General features: G+C 43.3%; 1 protein-coding gene and 1 pseudogene across 1 annotated transcript; both read left to right on the forward strand.

Moving 5' to 3' along the window:
- Positions 1-2,885: 2,885 nt before the first annotated feature.
- On the forward strand, positions 2,886-3,468 carry LOC116897801 (annotated as a pseudogene).
- A 3,007-nt stretch (positions 3,469-6,475) lies between these two features.
- Positions 6,476-7,090, forward strand: LOC116897802 (60S ribosomal protein L15-like). Its single transcript, XM_032899219.1, has one exon. The coding sequence runs from the start codon at positions 6,476-6,478 to the stop codon at positions 7,088-7,090; it is 615 nt and encodes a 204-aa protein (XP_032755110.1).
- Positions 7,091-18,656: the final 11,566 nt, after the last annotated feature.

An 18,656-nucleotide genomic window follows, 5' to 3' on the forward strand; every position in this document is an offset into this window, starting at 1 on the left:
GACCTGTCTTAAGTAGAGTGCTTGCTTGGGGCCTGGTCAATCCAAAGCATCACAGAAGTTGTGCTTAGGGATAGACACCTGTCATCCCAGAGCTCAGGAAGCAGACGGATCAGAAATTCAAGATTCTCCACAGTTGTATGAGTATGGAGACAGCATTGAACGAGAAACTGTCTCAGGGGGAAAATCCCATATTTTCAAAGATTTCCTTTATAAAGGACTAGCAATGCTGTGGCAGGCGTGTGGCCATTTTTATCCACTGTCTTTTGATGGACGGTGATTTTGTTTCCATAGGCTACCATGACTAATACTGCGATGAGTGTGTGTCTCTCCTAGAGTCTTGACTTCCTTCTGGAATGTGTGTCTCTCCTAGACTCTTGACTTCCTTTTGGAATGTGTGTCTCTCCTAGAGGGGAGGAACTGCTGAGTCATTGTATTTTTACAATTTTGAAGAATTGCTGTACCGTTTTCCTGAGTCACAGTTGTTTCCCCCGTGAACGGGTGCTTCATTTCTTCACATTTTCCCAAACACTTGTCTTTCTCCTTCTTTCCTTTCTGTTTCCTTCTTTCTCATAATAAGCATCCAGATGTGTCTCAGTTGTCTTTCTCCTTCTTTCCTTTCTGTTTCCTTCTTTCTCATAATAAGCATCCAGATGTGTCTCAGGCGATGTCCCGGTGTGGCTTCCATGCGTGTTTCATCATTTGTGTATCATATTTGAAACTTGTTTTACAAATTGGACTACTTGGGACTTCCTGCTATTGAATTAAAAGAACTCCTCAGATAGTTTTGATCCTAATCCCTTCTGAGGTTCATGGCCAGACGTATTTCCTCCTACTCCATGAACTGCCTGTGTGTACTGCTGTTTTCTTCTAACAACTGGAGACCCTGCTCCTTCATAAATTCTGTAAATCTGCGACTCAGATTATAAACACTACCATGTTTATTACTCTGTTCCAAATATTTCCCAATTCATTATCTCAGATGTTTTTCTTGCCAAGATGATCAAGAATTGTGTTATTTAATTATTTTGATTAATGACAAAATTTATATTTCCCTCAAATCTATTAACTTCTAAAACAGTAGTTCTCAACCTTGCTAATGCTGCAACCCTTTAATACAGTTCCTCATGCTGTGGTAATACCTGCCCCCCATCTTAGTTTGGGTTTTACTGCTGTGATCAGACACCATGACCAAGGGGCTGGCTTACAGGTTCAGAGGTTCAGTCCATCATCATCAAGGCAGCTTCCAGGCAGGCATAATGCAGGAGGAGCTGAGAGTTTAACATCTTCATCTGAAAGGCTGTTAGTGGAAGATTCACTTCCAGGAAGCTAGGGTGAGGGTCTTATGCCCTCATCTATTCCAGCAAGGCCACACCTCCTAATAAGTGCCACTCCCTGGCCCAAGCATATACAAACCATCACACTGCCCTCAATCATAAAATGATCATTGCTACTTAGTAACTGTAATTTTTGCTACAGTTATGAATTGTAACATAAATATCTAATATGCAGGATATCTGATATGTGACCTCTCTGGGGGGGTCATGACCCAGAGGCTGAGAACCACTGTAGCTCTCTCTACAAAGTCCCCTTCACATTCCAGGTCTGCCTCTTCTCCCTCTCTATAAGCAAAAGGTAATTAAATTGCATGAACTTTGGAAAGTATAAGTGAGTTAATAGAAGAATGACCCATTTTACCAATTTCACTTGTGGCAGAAGGTACGACAGCGACACATACCTTAGCAGCAACATGGCCTGACATCACCAGTTAATGGTAGCGTGTGACCTTACTGACAAGAGAAAAGTGTGAAAAATAGCTGCTATCATGACTTCTATCGTGCATAAAAACTGCATGAAGGATGTCGATTGGTGGAGAATGAATTAGAAGGGGGTGGCTGGAAAGAGAAAATCTGCTTGAAAGTTTCTGGAAAGAGATAGATAATAACTAAAGGTAGGAAACAAACTTTATAACATAGTGTTTGAGAAAACTTCAACAGCTTACAAAAACCACAAGGAACTTTGCTGTTCACTAGTAAATCACTGGATTTGCTGCCTTCCAAAGTCTTGCTCAGATTTCCTGGGCTGATTTTGCTACTGATTTCAGCACAAAGCTGATCAATACGATGATTTCCCCTTAGTTTCAGCCCAACTCCTTACCTACCTGAGGCATACAAGGCATACTAGGAAGAGCAGAACACTATCATGAACTCCCTGCAACAGAACTCAGCAAGCTCATAGAAATAAGAATGTCGGGGTTGGGGATTTAGCTCAGTGGTAGAGCGCTTGCCTAGGAAGCGCAAGGCCCTGGGTTCGGTCCCCAGCTCCGAAAAAAAAGAATAAAAAAAAAAGAAAGAAAGAAAGAAATAAGAATGTCAGGCATTGAAAACATGGTAGTCAAAGTGTTAAATCCTTAAAAAAAAAAAAAATCAGAAACAAAACATCCATGAAGACTGGGACAATATGAAAAGACCAAATCTACTAATAATAGAGAGAAAAAACAATGGTAGGAGGCACAGAAAATATTTTTAACAAAATCATAGAAGAAAAAATTTCCCAATCTAAGGAAGAAAGTGCCCTTCCCCCCCCCCCTGGGGCTGGGGACCGAACCCAGGACCTTGCGCTTCCTAGGTAAGCGCTCTACCACTGAGCCAAATCCCCAACCCCGAAAGTGCCCATTAAGGTAAGGGAACCATATAGAACATCACATAATAATCAAAATACTAAATGTACAGAGGAAAGAAAAAATATTAAAAGTTGCAAAGAAAAAAGACCAAGTAACACATAAAGGCAGACTTATCAGAATTATACCTGAGCCCTCAAGGGAAACTCTAAAAGCAAGAAAGGCCTGAACAATTCTTTCTAAGCCAGCACTCCATAAGGACGAAGCCATGTTCAGCTCGAGCGCCAAGATGGTGAAGCAATGGCGAGGAGCCGGACGAGTTCGAGTCTGGCATCTCTCAGGCGCTGCTCGAGCAGCTGATGAACCCGGATCTGAAGGCGCAGCTGCGGGAACTTAACATCACCGCGGCAAAGGAAATCGAAGTCGCTGGTGGTCGGAACGCCATCATAATTTTTGTACCAGTTCCTCAGCTGAAATCTTTCCAGAAAATCCAAGTCCGGCTAGCTCGTGAATTGGAGAAAAAGTTCAATGGGAAGCATGTAGTCTTCACTGCTCAGAGGAGGATTCTGCCCAAGCCAACCCGGAAAAGCGGTAGGAAAAATAAGCAAAAGCGCCCCAGCAGCCACACCCTGACCGCAGTGCGCGACGCCATCCTCGAGGATTTGGTCTTCCCAAGTGAAATTGTGGGTAAGAGGATCCGAGTGAAACTGGACAGCAGCCGGCTTATGAAAGTTTGTTTAGACAAAGCACAGCAGAACAACGTGGAGCACAAGGTCGAAACTTTTCCTGGTGTGTACAAGAAGCTCACAGGTGAGGATGTTAGCTTTGAATTCCCAGAGTTTCCGTTGTAAAGAAAAAATGACTGAATAAAGTGTCATAGAAAGAAAGAAAGAGAGAAAGAGAGAAAGAAAGAAAGGAAGGAAGGAAGGAAGGAAGGAAGGAAGAAAGAAAGAAAGAAAGAAAGAAAGAAAGAAAGACAGACAGACAGACAGACAGGCAGGCAGGCCTGAACACAGATATTCTACAAACTCTAAGACCACAGATGCCAGTCCAGACAACTGTATCCAGTAAGACTAGGAATGGCCTTTGAAGTCTCAGAAGCTCAAGTGTAACAGACAGCAAAAGAGAGCATTCCACCATAGACTAAATTTAAGCAGTGTCTGTTATGAAATATAATACAGCAGGGGGAGGGGTACCTGGTGGGCCCATGCCATGGTGCTCCCTGGGAAATCGCACCATGCAACAGATCTGGTAATGAAGGGTTTACTTGAGGGAAGGGAGAATGAGGACCTGGAGAATCTGCAGACAGATGGGAACAGAGTCACAGGGCAGAGAAGCAGGGACAGAAAGGGGGAGAGAGTCCAGATGGAAACACATGGGAAAAAGAGAGGGCCAATCAGGGTGGCAAGTAGTCCTTTTATTTGCCACACCTGGCGGTGACAGGTAATGGCAGCAGTTGATGCTGTAAGCTATTGTTAGGTCCCTGGGAGGAGCCTAGCAGAATCACCTGTAAGTCAACAGTATCTTTCTTACAGTCCACCTCTAGAGAAGATACTAGGAGGAAAACGTCAGTCCAGAGAGCTTAAACACATCCAAGAAGACACAGTTCTAAATGATTCCAGGACAGTCAGTCAAAGTAGGGGAGGGGAGCTCACAACGTAATAAGGGGAATCAGCAAATGCTGCTCATTGATAACTCAATATCAGTGATCTCAATCGCCCAATAAAAAGAAACAGACTAGCAGACTGGACTCAGAAACAGGATTGATCTATCTATTGAATTGAAGAAACATACCTACCCATCAAGGATAGAAATCACCTCTGGGTAAAAAGATAGAAAAATCTACGACAAGAATATCGCAATCCTAAACATCTAAGCTCCAAACACAAGGGCACACAAGTTCGTAGGACAAACACCACTACAGCTAAAATCACACATTGACCTTGTCTTAGCCTTTTTATTGCTGTGAAGAGATGGCATGACCACAGTAACTCTTACAAAAGAAACATGGCATTGCTGCTGGCTTACAGTTCAGAGCCCATTATCGTCATGGCAGACAAACATGGTGCTGGAGAAGTTGCTGAGAGTTCTACATCTGGATCAGCAGGTAGCAGAAAGAGACAGTGAGTCACTAGGCCTAGCTTGAGCTTCTGAGACTTCAAAGCTCACTCCCAGTGACATACGTCCTCCAGAAAACCATACCTACTCCTACAAGGTACCATCTCCTAACGGTACCACTCCCTATGGGCCTATGGGGCCATTTTTATTCAAACTACCATATTCCTATACCTGGCTCCCAAAGACTTATAGCAATATCATAATGCAAAATGCATTTTGTCCAACTTTAAAAAGCCCCCACAGTCTATAATAATCTCAGGGTTGTTTAAAAGTCCAAAGGCTCAGGACAATCTCTCAACTGTAACCCCTATAAAATCAAACTGAAAAAGCAGTCACATACTTCCAACATAGAATGTCACAGCATACATACATACACACACACACACACACACACACACACACACATATGCATTCTAAAAGGAAGGAAAGTAGGATTATCGAGGAAACACCAGACCAAAAACCGGCTGTATAAACTCCAAACTCTGCGTCTCCACGACTGATGTCAAAGCACTCCTCAGATCTCCCAACTCCTTCAGCTTTGTTGACTACAACACACTTCCTTCTCTTGGACTAGTTCCACTTTCTGTTAGCAGTTCTCCTTGGCAGATATCCTAGGACTCTGGCATCTCTAACCTCTTGGGGTTGCCAAGGCAATCCAGTCTGTACCTTCACAGTTTCACATAATGGCCTCTCTAGGCCTCCATGCAGGGAAACTCTTGACATATGGCTGGCCTCAGCAGCTTTCCTTAGTCACAGATGGAGATTCCATAACCCTTTCTCCCATCCTTGACGCTAAAGCCAGAACCGTGTGTCTTGAAAGTGCCAAGTTCTGTTGCTTGCTGAGATTGGAACATGGCTCCTTTGCTCAATTACACCTTCACCAGCTTTCTGCTTTTGATGGTTTCCTTCACTGCCTAAGTTTGGCTGTCCTGAAACTGGATCCTTAGGCCAAGCTGGCCTTGAACTCAGAGATCTGCCAGCCACTGCCTTCTGAGTGCTGGGATTAAAGGTGTGTGCCACCACATCTGCTGTAAGCTTTTTTAAAATTCCACTTTACAAGTCTGAAGCTTAGCTGGATGGTATCTTGCCCTGAAGTCACCACTCCCTTGGTTCTATTTAACCAGGCTTTTCTCTAATCTCCTTATCTCCATGAACACAGGATCTAGCTCTTTTCTACTTCCTAGTCCCTCTTTGTCACAGGATATTTGAGCGTACTGTGAACCCTGAGATTGTGTGGTTTACCAGAAAACCTTTTTCTGATAGTGGTGTAGCTCAGCCTTAGTGCACACCTTTAATCCTTCTGGTGGGAACACAGACATGCCTTTGGTATACACTTTTAATCCCAAACGATGAAGGTAAAATTAGTTTGAAAAAGGAAGCACCCTTGTTTGAAAGCGATGTCTAATTGAGTGGCAGATAAAGTGATGAATCAGAGAAATATTTGACAGAACAGGATATGCTCAACTCTCTTAAGAACAGAGAGAAACGGGCCGGAGAGATGGCTCAGTGGTTAAGAGCACTGACTGTTCTTCCAGAGGTCCTGAGTTCAATTCCCAGCAACCACATGGTGGCTCACAACCATCTATCATGGGATCTGACGTCCTCTTCTGGTGTACAAGTGTACACCTAGGCAGAACTCTATATGTAATAAATCTTAAAAATAAAAACTAAATGAATAAATGACTTTTAAAACAAGAACAGAGGTCCTTTCCTCTAGTGGCAGCCATCAGGTGAGCCAAGATGGGTGCATACAAATCCATCCAGGAGCTGTGGAGGAAGGAGCAGTCCGACGTGATGCGCTTTCTTCTAAGGGTCCGCAGCTGGCAATACCGCCAGCTCTCTGCGCTGCACAGGGCTCCCCGCCCCACCCGGCCTGATAAAGCGCGAAGGCTGGGATACAAGGCTAAGCAGGGTTATGTCATTTACAGGATTCGTGTCCGCCGCGGTGGTCGCAAGCGCCCAGTTCCTAAGGGTGCAACTTACGGCAAGCCTGTCCACCATGGGGTTAAGCAGCTGAAATTTGCCCGAAGCCTTCATTCTGTTGCTGAGGAGAGAGCTGGGCGCCATTGTGGGGCTTTGAGGGTCCTGAATTCCTACTGGGTTGGTGAAGATTCCACATATAAATTTTTTGAGGTTATCCTCATTGATCCATTCCATAAAGCTATGGGAAGAAATCCTGACACCCAGTGGATCACCAAACCAGTCCACAAGCACAGGGAGATGCGTGGGCTGACATCTGCTGGCCGCAAAAGCCGAGGCCTTGGAGAGGGCCACAAGTTCCACCACACTATTGGTGGATCTCGCCCTGCGGCCTGGAGAAGGCGCAATATTCTTCAGCTCCACCGTTACCGCTAATACACGTAATATCTGTAAAATGCATATGCAATAAATAACTTAGGACAAAAAAAAAAAAACAGAAAACGAGAGGCTACTTAAAAGAGGCAGTGTTGAGAAAGAAGAGAGGGAATGAAGAAATAAAGTTCCATAGCTGTGAGAAACAAAGGTGTAAAACCAAGGTTTTGAGAAATACATCTGGTGGTCAGGATGCCCAGTGATATGAAATAAGTCTTGGTGATCAAGATTCTGACTAAGCTAATTAAGACAAAAAAAAAAAAAAAACCTGTTCTCCGAAAGACCCCCCCGCCCCTCCCTCCCTGTGGTAAATTCCGAGAACAACTGCAAGATGTCATCCTGACCCTGCGCGACCACCCAGTCCCCCCCCCTCTAAAGGACGTGCCAACTTAGCCCTTTCCCAGTGATTCTCCAAGGCCAGGTGTAGGGCTGGATGAGGAAAGGGACCAACTGAGCCAAGAACAACCCCCTTGAGCAGGCCAGCCAATACCTGACCAGCTCCTTTGTCCTGTGCACCACCAATGAGAAAAGGCCAACTAACCCTGTTGCTGAAGCCTGCCCTCTGTAACGAATAAAAGTTGTGAGCTTTTTGGGTTCGAGGTTGCCTCTCCCTGCGTGGATGAGCAACCCCACGTACGTGGAATAAAAAACGTTACACCCTCGTGCTATTGCAGCGGTCACTTCTGTCAATCTGTGCTCTGTGGGTGGCGTTCCTGAGGTGAGGCCACTCTGGGGTCTTCTAACGGGAGCAGTTTTACCAGGAAAGTTGTAGAGACAGTTGCGGAAAGAACAAGCTAGACACAGGTAAAGACAGCAAGAGCCAGAGAGTGAGGAACCAGAAGATAAGAATTGCCAAAGGTAACGTGAGGCCGAGCAAAATAATTCAGTCAGAGGCCAGGAAAGAAACCAGATCAGATCAATCAGCTTGGAGGGGGAGTTTGAGACAGAACAGCTGAATTCGATCGGCGACCAGAGATCAGAAAGAACTAAAAAGTGGTGAGCTTATGCAGCAGCAAGTTCCAGAGGCTGTAAAGATCCTAGATAAAATTATATAGAGGTTCGAAGCTTCCAGGACTGGGCCTAAGTTAGCAGCGGCTGGAAGCAGTAAGCCTAGGAGAGGACAGTTATATCAGGAAAATAGATGATACGTTTACACTTTTACAGTTTGTATTTCTCCTTGCCCGGCCCCCTCCTTTCCATTATAGGTCCTCATGGGAGTGAACACTGATAACCACACCACGGAGTAAGTACTGTGCTATTCTGAAATCTCTTCTGCCGATGCCATTTAATCCAAAACTCGTCCGTTCAGCTTCAGGCAGATTTTTTTTTTTTTTTTTTTTTGGACAAGGGCATGCTTAGAAAGCAGCCACATTCTTTGCCAAAATATAACAAGAACAGTCCAGGCCGAGTACCGAAATTCCTCTTCTCTGAACCCTCTTGAGCCAGGTCCCTACAGTTCAAATCCCCTTCAATCCCACTGTCTTCCATGCTCCCGCTATCATGGCCAATTAAATTCCGCTTAAATTATTCCGCTACTTTTCTAATCCAAAATCTCAGGGTCCGCATCCCTCTAAGTAAAAGCATGGTCAGGCCTATCAATACTTCAGTCCCTGGGACCAACTTTTGTCTCAATCAGGGTTTCTATTATTGTGAAGAGACGCCATGACCATGACAATTCTTATAAAGGAAAACAGCTAACTGGGACTGGCTTACAGTCTCAGAGGTTTAGTCAGTTATCATCACGGTGGGAAGCATGGTGGAATGCAGGCAGATATGGTACTAGAGAGATGGCTGAGAGCTCTTCATCTCCATCCACAGGCCACAGGAAGAGACAGTGAGCCACTTGGTTGGCTTGAGCTTCTGATCACTGCAAATGCTCACACTCTGATCGTGGGCGGCTTCAGTACTCCGCTCTCAACAATAAACAGGCCACCCAGACAAGAGCTAAATAAACAGGGAAATGCTGGAGCTAAATAAGGTCATAAACCAAACGGACCCAGCAAATACCTACAAAACATTTCACCCGACCACGAAAGAATTATCTTCTTCTCAGCAGATCGTGAAACTTTCTTGAACACATACTTGAGCACAAAGCAGTCCCCACAGATAAAAGAAAATTGAAACGGCACCCTGCATCCTAGCCGATCATCATGGATATGGGAAAAAAAAAAACAGAAAGTATACAAATTCATGAAACTAAAGAACTCAACTGAGTGAAAAATAGATCAAGACAGAAATCGAGAAGGAAATTTTAAAAAAACGTTTTAGAATTGAATGAGAATCGAACGAAAACGGAAGCACAAACATAGGTGTCCGAAATCTATGGGACAATGAAGGTGGTTCTAAGAGCCAACTTCATAGAATGAACCGAATGTCTACATCAAAAAAATTAGATCTCGGGCTGGAGAGATGCCTCAGTGGTTAAGAACACTGGCTGCTCTTCCAGAGGTCTTGCGTTCAATTCCTAGCAACCACATGGTGGCTCACAACCATCTGTAATGAGATCTGATGCCCTCTTCTGGTGTGTCTGAAGACAGCGACAGTGTGCTCATATATAATAAATAAATCTTTTAAAAAAAAAGAAAATATAAATAAATTAATTCATGTTTTAAATGGTCATCCTATTACAAGCAATCTGCAAATTCAATGCAATCCCCATAAAAAATTACAACACAATCCTTCACAGAAATCAAAAGAGCAATTTTCAGCTAAAACAATCCTAAATAATGAAATACCTGCTGGAAATCACCATCCCGGATTTCAAGTTGTACCACAGTGGTATAGTAATGAAAACAACATGGTATTGGCATAAAAACAGACACGTTATTCGATGGAATCTAACTGAACACTCAGCCATAAGGTATACATACCTGTGGACACCTGGTTATTTTTTTTTTCAAAGAAGAAAAAGTGCACACTGGAGAAAAGACAATCTTCAAACACTGGCATTGGTCAAATTAGACGGCTACATGCAGAAGGATACAAATAGAACCATATTGGTCGCCCTGCTCAAAACTCAACTCCACATCAAGGACCTCATCATAAAACCTGACACTCTTTATTGGATAGAAGAGAAAATGGGGGATAGTCCTGAACACATTAGCACAGAAGACTTTCTGAACACCAATAGTGCAGACATTAAGACTAAAGATAAATAAACCAATTATACATCTGATAGAGGTATATCAAAAATTTATAAATAGCTGAAAAACAAAACAAGCATCTTGTAGACATCAAGATAACAAATAACCCAGGGTAGTTCTCAAAAGATGAAGTGCAAATGTCTGAGAAACACTTAAAGAAATACCCAACACCCTTAGCCATCAGGGAAATAGAAATCAAAACTATCTTGAAAGTTCAACATACAGCAGTCAAATGGCTGAGATCAATAAATGATAGCTCGAACCGGCAAGGATGTGGGGGAAGAACGCTTGGTGCTGGGAGCACAAACGTGGGCAGCCAGTATGGAATCGCTACGGCAATTTCCAGGAAGCGGAGAACACATCTACCTACATCCTGTTCCAGAGACACTTTCTCAGCCATGTTTATTGCTGCTCTGTTCGCAACAGTCAGAAATTAGAAACAGCCTAGGTGCTACAGTAGATGAATGAATAATGAAATGTGGTACAGCTGCACAATAATTATCCGGCTATTAAGAAAAATGAAATGATAACATTTGCAGATGATAAATAGGTAGAGCTAGAAAAAAAAATCGTCCTGAGAGGCAAAAAGATAAATATGTATGTTTTCTCTTATGTGTGTATACTAGTTTACAAATATCTTTAAATAACCACAGAGGTCAGGTGCCTAGTACTAAGGAACTAAGAGGCGGGAGGAGGATATCCTAAGGAAAGGAAAATAGAATACGTTGTTATGGAGAAGCAAGGGGGAAACTAGGATAGGAACAGTAAATAGGAAGGGGATGGCCTGTTGCGGTAAATATTAAAAATATCCACAAACCCTCACTAACTGGCATCATCGGCATTAGTGGAGTACATTCATCTCAGCGGCGGCCGGTTCTAGGGCACCACGCCATGCTACCTCTAGCTATTCTCCGGTTCCAGCGTCGGATGCCCTCCTGGCTCTCTGCCACCGAACTCTGTTCTCATCCCCACCTTTCCCCCCTCTAATGGTTATAGTATCAACCTCCAGCAACCCATTAAAATCGAGACTCAATAAGCTTGTAATTTAGCAACCAGATTTATCTCAGTAAATTTGCACTCCACAAAACCTCCACACAATAAACTCGCCACCAATCGATAATGATACAAACCGCCCACCTGGATAAGATAAGCTGACCTATAAAAATCCATCCCTTAAAAAATAATCATAACTACCTGTGGCCATTTAAGGCCACACGGATCTGGGTCGTCCTTCTCTGCCTCCATCTTGGTTCTCCTCTTCTCCTCCCCCTCTCTGCTCCCTTCAAAACTCTGTCCCCACCTTACTTTTTCACTGCCCAATCACAGGCCTTGTCTTAAGTTGTGCCAGCCCTCGCCTGCAAATGGACAACAATCTACAGAGAGGATAGGGAGGAACCATGGAGAGGAACAACCAATAAAGGTCGTAGCTTCCTAAAACGTATATGAAGAAATCTACATGGAGTGGCCAAATAATGCGGCCGACAATGCCCTAACCAGACATCGTCTACTGCCAAGCCAAACCTCCAGTGCCAGGAACGAGTTACATCCTGTTGCTACCCACAGGAGCCCCATAGAGAACCCCCGACCATCACAGACTTTTGCCAAGGCTATTGGTTACTCTCCACAACCCGATGATAAGGCCCTGTTACTGAAGACACCACTTACTTATGTCACTGGACATGGACACATTAAACTGGTGCCTAACTAAAAGCTTTACCCCTCCCAACTCGCGCTGTGGTCCTAGAAGTGCAATACATGCTACTGAAGGAGAAAGATGATCATTCTATTTCCAAGCCACAACCCCTTTGACCTACAACAGTGGTCTGCCTACAAGATATGCTGGTATATTAGTGGCACGAGTGTCGTGGGAGTAACCAACCACTTTCTGATTGGATTTAAGGCCCACCCCATGTGATAGAAAGTGTTCCCGACACTACTAAAACGGCCAAGAACATGAGACTATATAGGTCATGGGATTATGGGAAATCCTAATGCTGTTATCTTCTCCTAATGACACACTGCTATAGACATAGTATCTTAGTCAGCCTTCACCAGAGAAGCTTCCTCTTGCAAAAGATAAGAAACACAGAAACCCACAAGTGGACAATGTTCAGAGTGAGAAACTTTGGAGTACCCAGTCCTTAGTGGAATATCTTTATCAATCCAGCTTCTATGTGGAAGAGGAGGTGATGGATGACTCTAAGAAGGTGTGTCTTCCAGACACAACAGGACTGGGGCACGTATGAACTCACAGAGACTATGATAGCACACACAGGCCTGCAGAGGTTCAAGCCAGGTAGGGTCTCAGTACTGAGACAGGGGAGTGGACGTAAGCCCCACCCCTAACCAAGAAAGCTATTTGCAATTGATACCTGTTGGCAAAGGGAAAACACATTTTCTCCAGTGGAATTTCACTGAGTATTATTAACCACACCTCAGGCAGGGCCCTGAAGGACCCTTAGGGGCTTTTGGCAGTCTTACACCCACCACCTCAGGTCAAGACCTGAAGTACCAGCTTCCCGCCTGGGGTCAAGGCTAGGCCAAGTTCCATTCTCCACCCACAGCTCTTGGGAGGAGCAAGAACATTCTTGAAAAACCACAGAAGGTACTGACTGATAGCCTCCTGACCCTCTGGTCCCAGATTGAGTTCTAATGCATGTCATATGCTTGCTAGCCAATAGACTCAAAGGTCAATATGCTCACCAATAAGTTTAAACTGTAACCTTGCTGATTTAACCTGTAGTCCTAAAAAGTATAAAAACTGCTTGTTATAGCCATCCTCGGTCACCTTCTATTCACTCGCCACGAGGGTTGCCAGAAAAATAAATCTCTTGCTTTTGCATCGAACTCCATTCTCGTGTCTCACTTTGGGGGTCTCCCGGTAGTTAAGACCCACTTCCAGCCTTACAGTGACACAAAACAAATCCATTGATATTTTTGTAGACTTTTTGTCTCATGTCTCATTTTGCTTTTTTGGGCTTTTTTTTTTTTTTTTTGTCTTATTTCTCTTTTGCTTATTTGCTTTTATTTTCTTTTTGTATGTGTGTGGTTATTTTGGAAGGGGGGGTTGTGTGTGTTTCTTATAGTTTTTATTTATTTTGTTTCTTTGACAGAGAGAAAACAAAGTTGGATGGGTAGAGAAGTATGAAGAATCTGGAATTGGAGGAGGGAAAACATGATGAAAATATATTGTATAATTTTTTTCAATTAAAAAAGGGCAAAACACTCAGAAATGAGGAAGAAGAGGAAGAGGGAGAGGAAGAGGAGAAGAACAAAAGGACACTAGGTCTTCACAGATGAGCCTAGAGAAAACAATGTTTAAACACCTTTTCTTCAATGAAAGAAATTGACGACACACCTATTTTCCATCCAGAAATGCAAGTGGATGTGTTAATGCCTGGTAAACTTTGCTATTCTGTAAAGCTTACCTTCTCAAATTTCCCAGAGTCCTGAGCATTGTTTCTCAGTCAATGGAACCCATTCATGTCAAAAAAAAAAAAAAAAAGAAAAAAAAAAAAAAAAAAGAAAGAAAAAAAAAATTTACAGGTGCTTTGCTAAAGAGGTATACTCTGTAAGAATCTTTATGTAACCATGGCTGAAGCTTGGTTGTGATAATTGTCAGGAGGAAACTTTTTCCAACATTTTAATGTTTAATTAAAATAAATGACATCAGGGGGTTGGGGATTTAGCTCAGTGGTAGAGCGCTTGCCTAGGAAGCGCAAGGCCCTGGGTTCGGTCCCCAGCTCCGAAAAAAAGAACCGGGGAAAAAAAAAATAAATAAATAAATGACATCAGACTCCAGAAGTTTTGGACCAGCACTGGCTAACTAAGTGGAGCTGAACCCAAGTTCATTCTTATCTCATGCAGATCATTTTCTTGCTGACTGTGACACTTGTAGGAATCTCCACTAAGAGGAAAGAATAAGGAAGATTGAAATGGTCTGACTTAAGGAATCTGAAAAATGAAAAATGTTTCAGATTTCTCTCCTTCATCTGTGCTATCATACTAAAATTTCAAAAGTTCAAATTTTTAACTAGTTGATCAAAGGAATTCTGATTAGCAAATGGAACACTGATGGCTTACAATTTGGCCACAAGCTCAAGGGTTCAAATCCTGTTTGGTTGTATTCTAAAGGTAGACTGAAAGGTGTTTCTCACCATGCTTAAAAAAAAAATCATCTCTGTTCAATCTGTGCTTCTAGCCTTCTGGACTAAAAGAAAAAATGTCTTTTAACTCAAAACTATAGCTTTTACTAAGTCTCAAAGACATGAGTCTATTCCTGTTGTCTTACAGACACCTGTTAACTGCTTTTTCTTTTTCTTTTTTTGTTTAAAGATGTATGTATGTATGTATGTATGTATGTATGTATGTATGTATGTATTTATTTATTTATTTATTATTAGTACACTGTAGCTGTCTTCAGACACACCAGAAAAGGGCATCAGATCTCATTACAGATGGCTCTGAGCTACCATGTGGTTGCTGGGATTTGAACTCGGGACCTCGGGAAGAGCAATCAGTTGATCTTAACCGCTGAACCATCTCTCCAGCCCAAGCTACTTTTTCTAAAATACAAATTTCAATGCAATGATGAATAAGGTATATCCTCTTGTAACTAAAAATCACAAAGGCTTCGGGGAGTCAAGAAGCCATAAGGTTTGGATCTACTCACCACAGACCAGATGGAATTCAGATGAGTGTGCCTGCCTAATGTTGAGAGTGGGATTTTTTTCCCCTTGGTCTTGAGTTCTCTTACCTTTCCCAATTACTAAGGCAAATTTTAACTTCTGTTCCTAGTTTATATTTGTCCCAGCCGATTTTCACCTGGCTGACACCCAGGGACCGCCTGAGGACGGCAGACTGCTGATTTCTGACTCACTGCAAGCTGAGGATTAGCCATTCCAGAGATATGCTTGGTTCCCTGTCTTTCAGCTGAATCACCTAACCAGATGCTTTGAATAAATGCCCCAGTGCCCAGCCTTTAACTGGCATTTCAGCCTTCCTGGGCTCCCAAAAGACAACATCCTAATCTCAGCAGGAAGCAGCTATAGAAGGAAAAAAATACGATGTTGAGATGCTAGGTCAAAAAGAACCCTATTTCTGGCAATAACTCATAATTCTTAGGTCCCAATTGATCCCTTGGCTAATGATTCTGATCTTGAGGAAAAGAACCAATGAATCAATTATTTGACTCAGTTACAAACAGAGTGGGTAATGAGAGGACAGAGTCAGCCAGAGCCAGGCTGACTCCATGGCAGGCTGCAAACTGACAGTTTGGGAGACAAGGCCTAAGTTTCTGTTTCCCAGAACTGGAAAAAGTAGAAAACAAGTCAATTTCAGAAAAAAAAAAAAAAAAAAAATCCACATGCCTTAGTTGGGATTTATGGCTGTGAACAGACGCCATGACCAAGGCAACTCTTATAAGGACAACATTTAATTGGCACTGGCTTACAGATTCAGAGGTTCAGTCCAGTACCATCAAGGTGGGAGCATGGCAGCATCCAGGCAGGAACAGTGCAGGAGGAGCTCAGTTTCTACATCTTCATCTGTAACTTCAGTGGTGACAAATAAAGAGAGTAAAATAGGCCTAGGTCCCCAGGGGCATAAATGACAGTGTCTGGTAAGAAAGTAGCGAAGGCAAGGGCTCAGTGTTTGCTACTTTTCTTGTTGCTATAATTAAATAACAAAAGTAACTTAAGAGGGGTTTGTTTACAGTCTGAGAGGACATCCTATCTTGGTGCAGTGGGGAAGGCCTGGCAGCAGGAGCACGAGGCAGATCGGTAACACTGCATCCAGAGAGAAACCTAAAAGCTGCTGTGCGTGGCTCAACACCCTTTCTCCTTTTTATTCATTCTGGAACTCTAACCCATGGAATCGATGCAAAGGAAAAGAGGCAGCCCTGCACAGAGCCTTTACCCTGGGATCCAGCTTATCTTCCTGTTGGCAGGGTCAGAGGCTTGAATCTTCGAGCACTGTAGATGGACACAAGGTATGTCTTCCCACCTCTGTGCTTATTAAGGCCAGAATGGTATGGAACCTTCAGTTTTAACACTTCTCTCAGATCCCTACGGTAATTATCTGTGCCTACCCAGGCTCAGGATACCTTGTGACCTAGAGTTTAGATACTTCTCTCTGACCCATGAGTTTCTACAGCACAAGAATAACCTTTCAATCCCGAGAGATTTAAAAATATTTTAATACTTCCCTGAACTTTTATAAGATGTATTTGATGTATATCCTACAGCTTTTCTTACATCCACCCCTGCCTTCCTACCTACCCAACTTGGTGCTCCCTTAGCTCTTGGAGTTCAAGTTATGTTATCCAAATAGTTGGGTGTGGGGCCAGCCCCGGAAAGTGACTGACCTACCAGGAGTTACACCCTTGAAGATAAAACAGCCCAGCTGTTATCAAATGCAAATAACTCCTTACCCGGGTTGGGACCTCAGGCCAAAGTCCAAGAGAGGATTCTTAACATTCTTCAGAGATAAAATTTGAAAGCCACCAAAACTGTACATATGTAAAATTACCTAAGAGCTGAGAGGTTAGAAGCATGTTGTTGTAGTAAACATTTAATCTCAAAGGGGGTTTCTACCCTGCCTTTGATCATTCAGTTCCCAGATAAAAGACGCAAAACCTTTATATATTATAAGCCTTAAAGCACTAGAGCTGGGCAGATATCAACCCTTTAAGCTGTTGGTTTCTACTTCCCTATCAATAATCCCAACTTATAACGAACCATGTTCCATCTGGGCAGCTTTTTTTTTTTTTTTTTTTTTTTTTTTGTTCTTTTTTTCGGAGCTGGGGACCGAACCCAGGGCCTTGCGCTTCCTAGGCAAGCAAAATCCCCAACCCCCTGGGCAGCTCTTGACTCCAGCTGGCCAGCCCTCATGGCCTGCCTCCCCCATCTCTCTTCTGCCTCTTTACTCAACCAATAGTTTTAAATTAAGGAGCAAGGTTGCATAGCATCACTTGGCATGTGTGAGGATTCTCTCATGCCTGAGACAACCAGGACCAGCCAGAATTTAGCATTAGATACATAGCAACAGACCAAACCTCAACACGTGATGCTTTCTAACAGGACCTGAGTTCAGAGAGCACCAGCTCGCCTGTCTCTAACTCCAGATCCAGGGAATCTGGTGCCCTCTGCTGGCCTGTAGAGACACTACAGTTGTGTGGTACTCCTCTAAATAAATCTTTCTTGATCTTAGCCAAAAGGCCGAGAAGCGATTAAATAAATAAATCTTTCTTTAAAACACCTAAAAGTGAATCAGCCAACGCCTCCAGAGTTCCCTCCTTAGGGCAATGGTCTTTCCAGAAGTGGTTTTTTTCTAGCTCCAGGAACTGCTCACAGGTGATCCCAAAGTCTCCACAGCCATAGGACAAACAATTTTCTCCATCTCAATTACTCCCATCAAGGCTCACTTGACTTCCATTCTTCAGTTTTCTAGTTTCTGGCTTTTAACACCTGACAAACTTGGATACCTTGTACCATCATGAAACAAAATACTACGCCCAACACACAATGATACAGAGTAAACATTCAAGTTCCAAAATGGAAAAAGATGACCTCACCAAAGAGAGAGAGAGAGAGAGAGAGAGAGAGAGAGATTGGACCAAAGCAGGACTAAAGCTAGTACAGAAGAACCAGAATCAGTGTCGGGCATCTAGGACTCAGGATGGCATCGCCTGTGCGTGCGTCAAAGGACTTGGATAGCCCTACTCCTCCAGCTCTGTCCCCTGCATCACAAACTGTATCTCTTGGTCCGGCTGGATTCTGTGCCTCAGCTTTCCCCAGCAAACATCACACACTTCAGGAATCCCCAACATCCTGGGCCTTGTACTGGAATTTGGGAGCCACCTTCTCAACTTTAGACAGTGGTCACTCCTGGTCTTCTTGTAGGAAGTCCGTGCCACACCTTGCCTGGCCTTAGCCAATCTCTGGAACCATTAAACAAACTTTGTGACATCAGTCCCAAAATCCTGGGTGGTTTGTTTGTTTGTTTGTTTGTTTTTGTTTGTACTGTATGGATGATGGTCTCAAGTTCTTTTGACTCTGGATGAAATCTTCCCTCTCAGACCATAACTGGAATAACTTCTATATACTTAAGTCTGAAAGACCAGGCTGCTGTTTTCAAGCAGGAAATGCTTTCTGAGGTGTCTGCGTTCACTCTCTCTCTCTCTTTTCAAATAAATTTGGATTTTCACAAATTAGAGTGTTGGATGGGTAGAGCCTCATCTTAAAAGTGCCTTGTCCCGGTGCAGACCCTAAGGTGTTGCTTTGGTCAGATTAATTATTTAACAATTACAGCCGCTTCTGCCAGGCATGGTAGTGAACACCTCTAATCCTAGTGCTTGAGAGCTTAAGATGGGTGGAACTCTCTGAGTTTGAGGCTAATCTGTATGGCAAGCTCGAGGACAGCCAAGG

This window comes from Rattus rattus, chromosome 4, assembly GCF_011064425.1.
Source record: "Rattus rattus isolate New Zealand chromosome 4, Rrattus_CSIRO_v1, whole genome shotgun sequence".
Taxonomy (NCBI): Eukaryota; Metazoa; Chordata; class Mammalia; order Rodentia; family Muridae; genus Rattus; species Rattus rattus.

Coding starts and splice junctions, on each gene's coding strand:
- LOC116897802 (XM_032899219.1), top strand. CDS start 6,476: ATGGGTGCATACAAATCCATCCAGGAGCTGTGGAGGAAGGAGCAGTCC.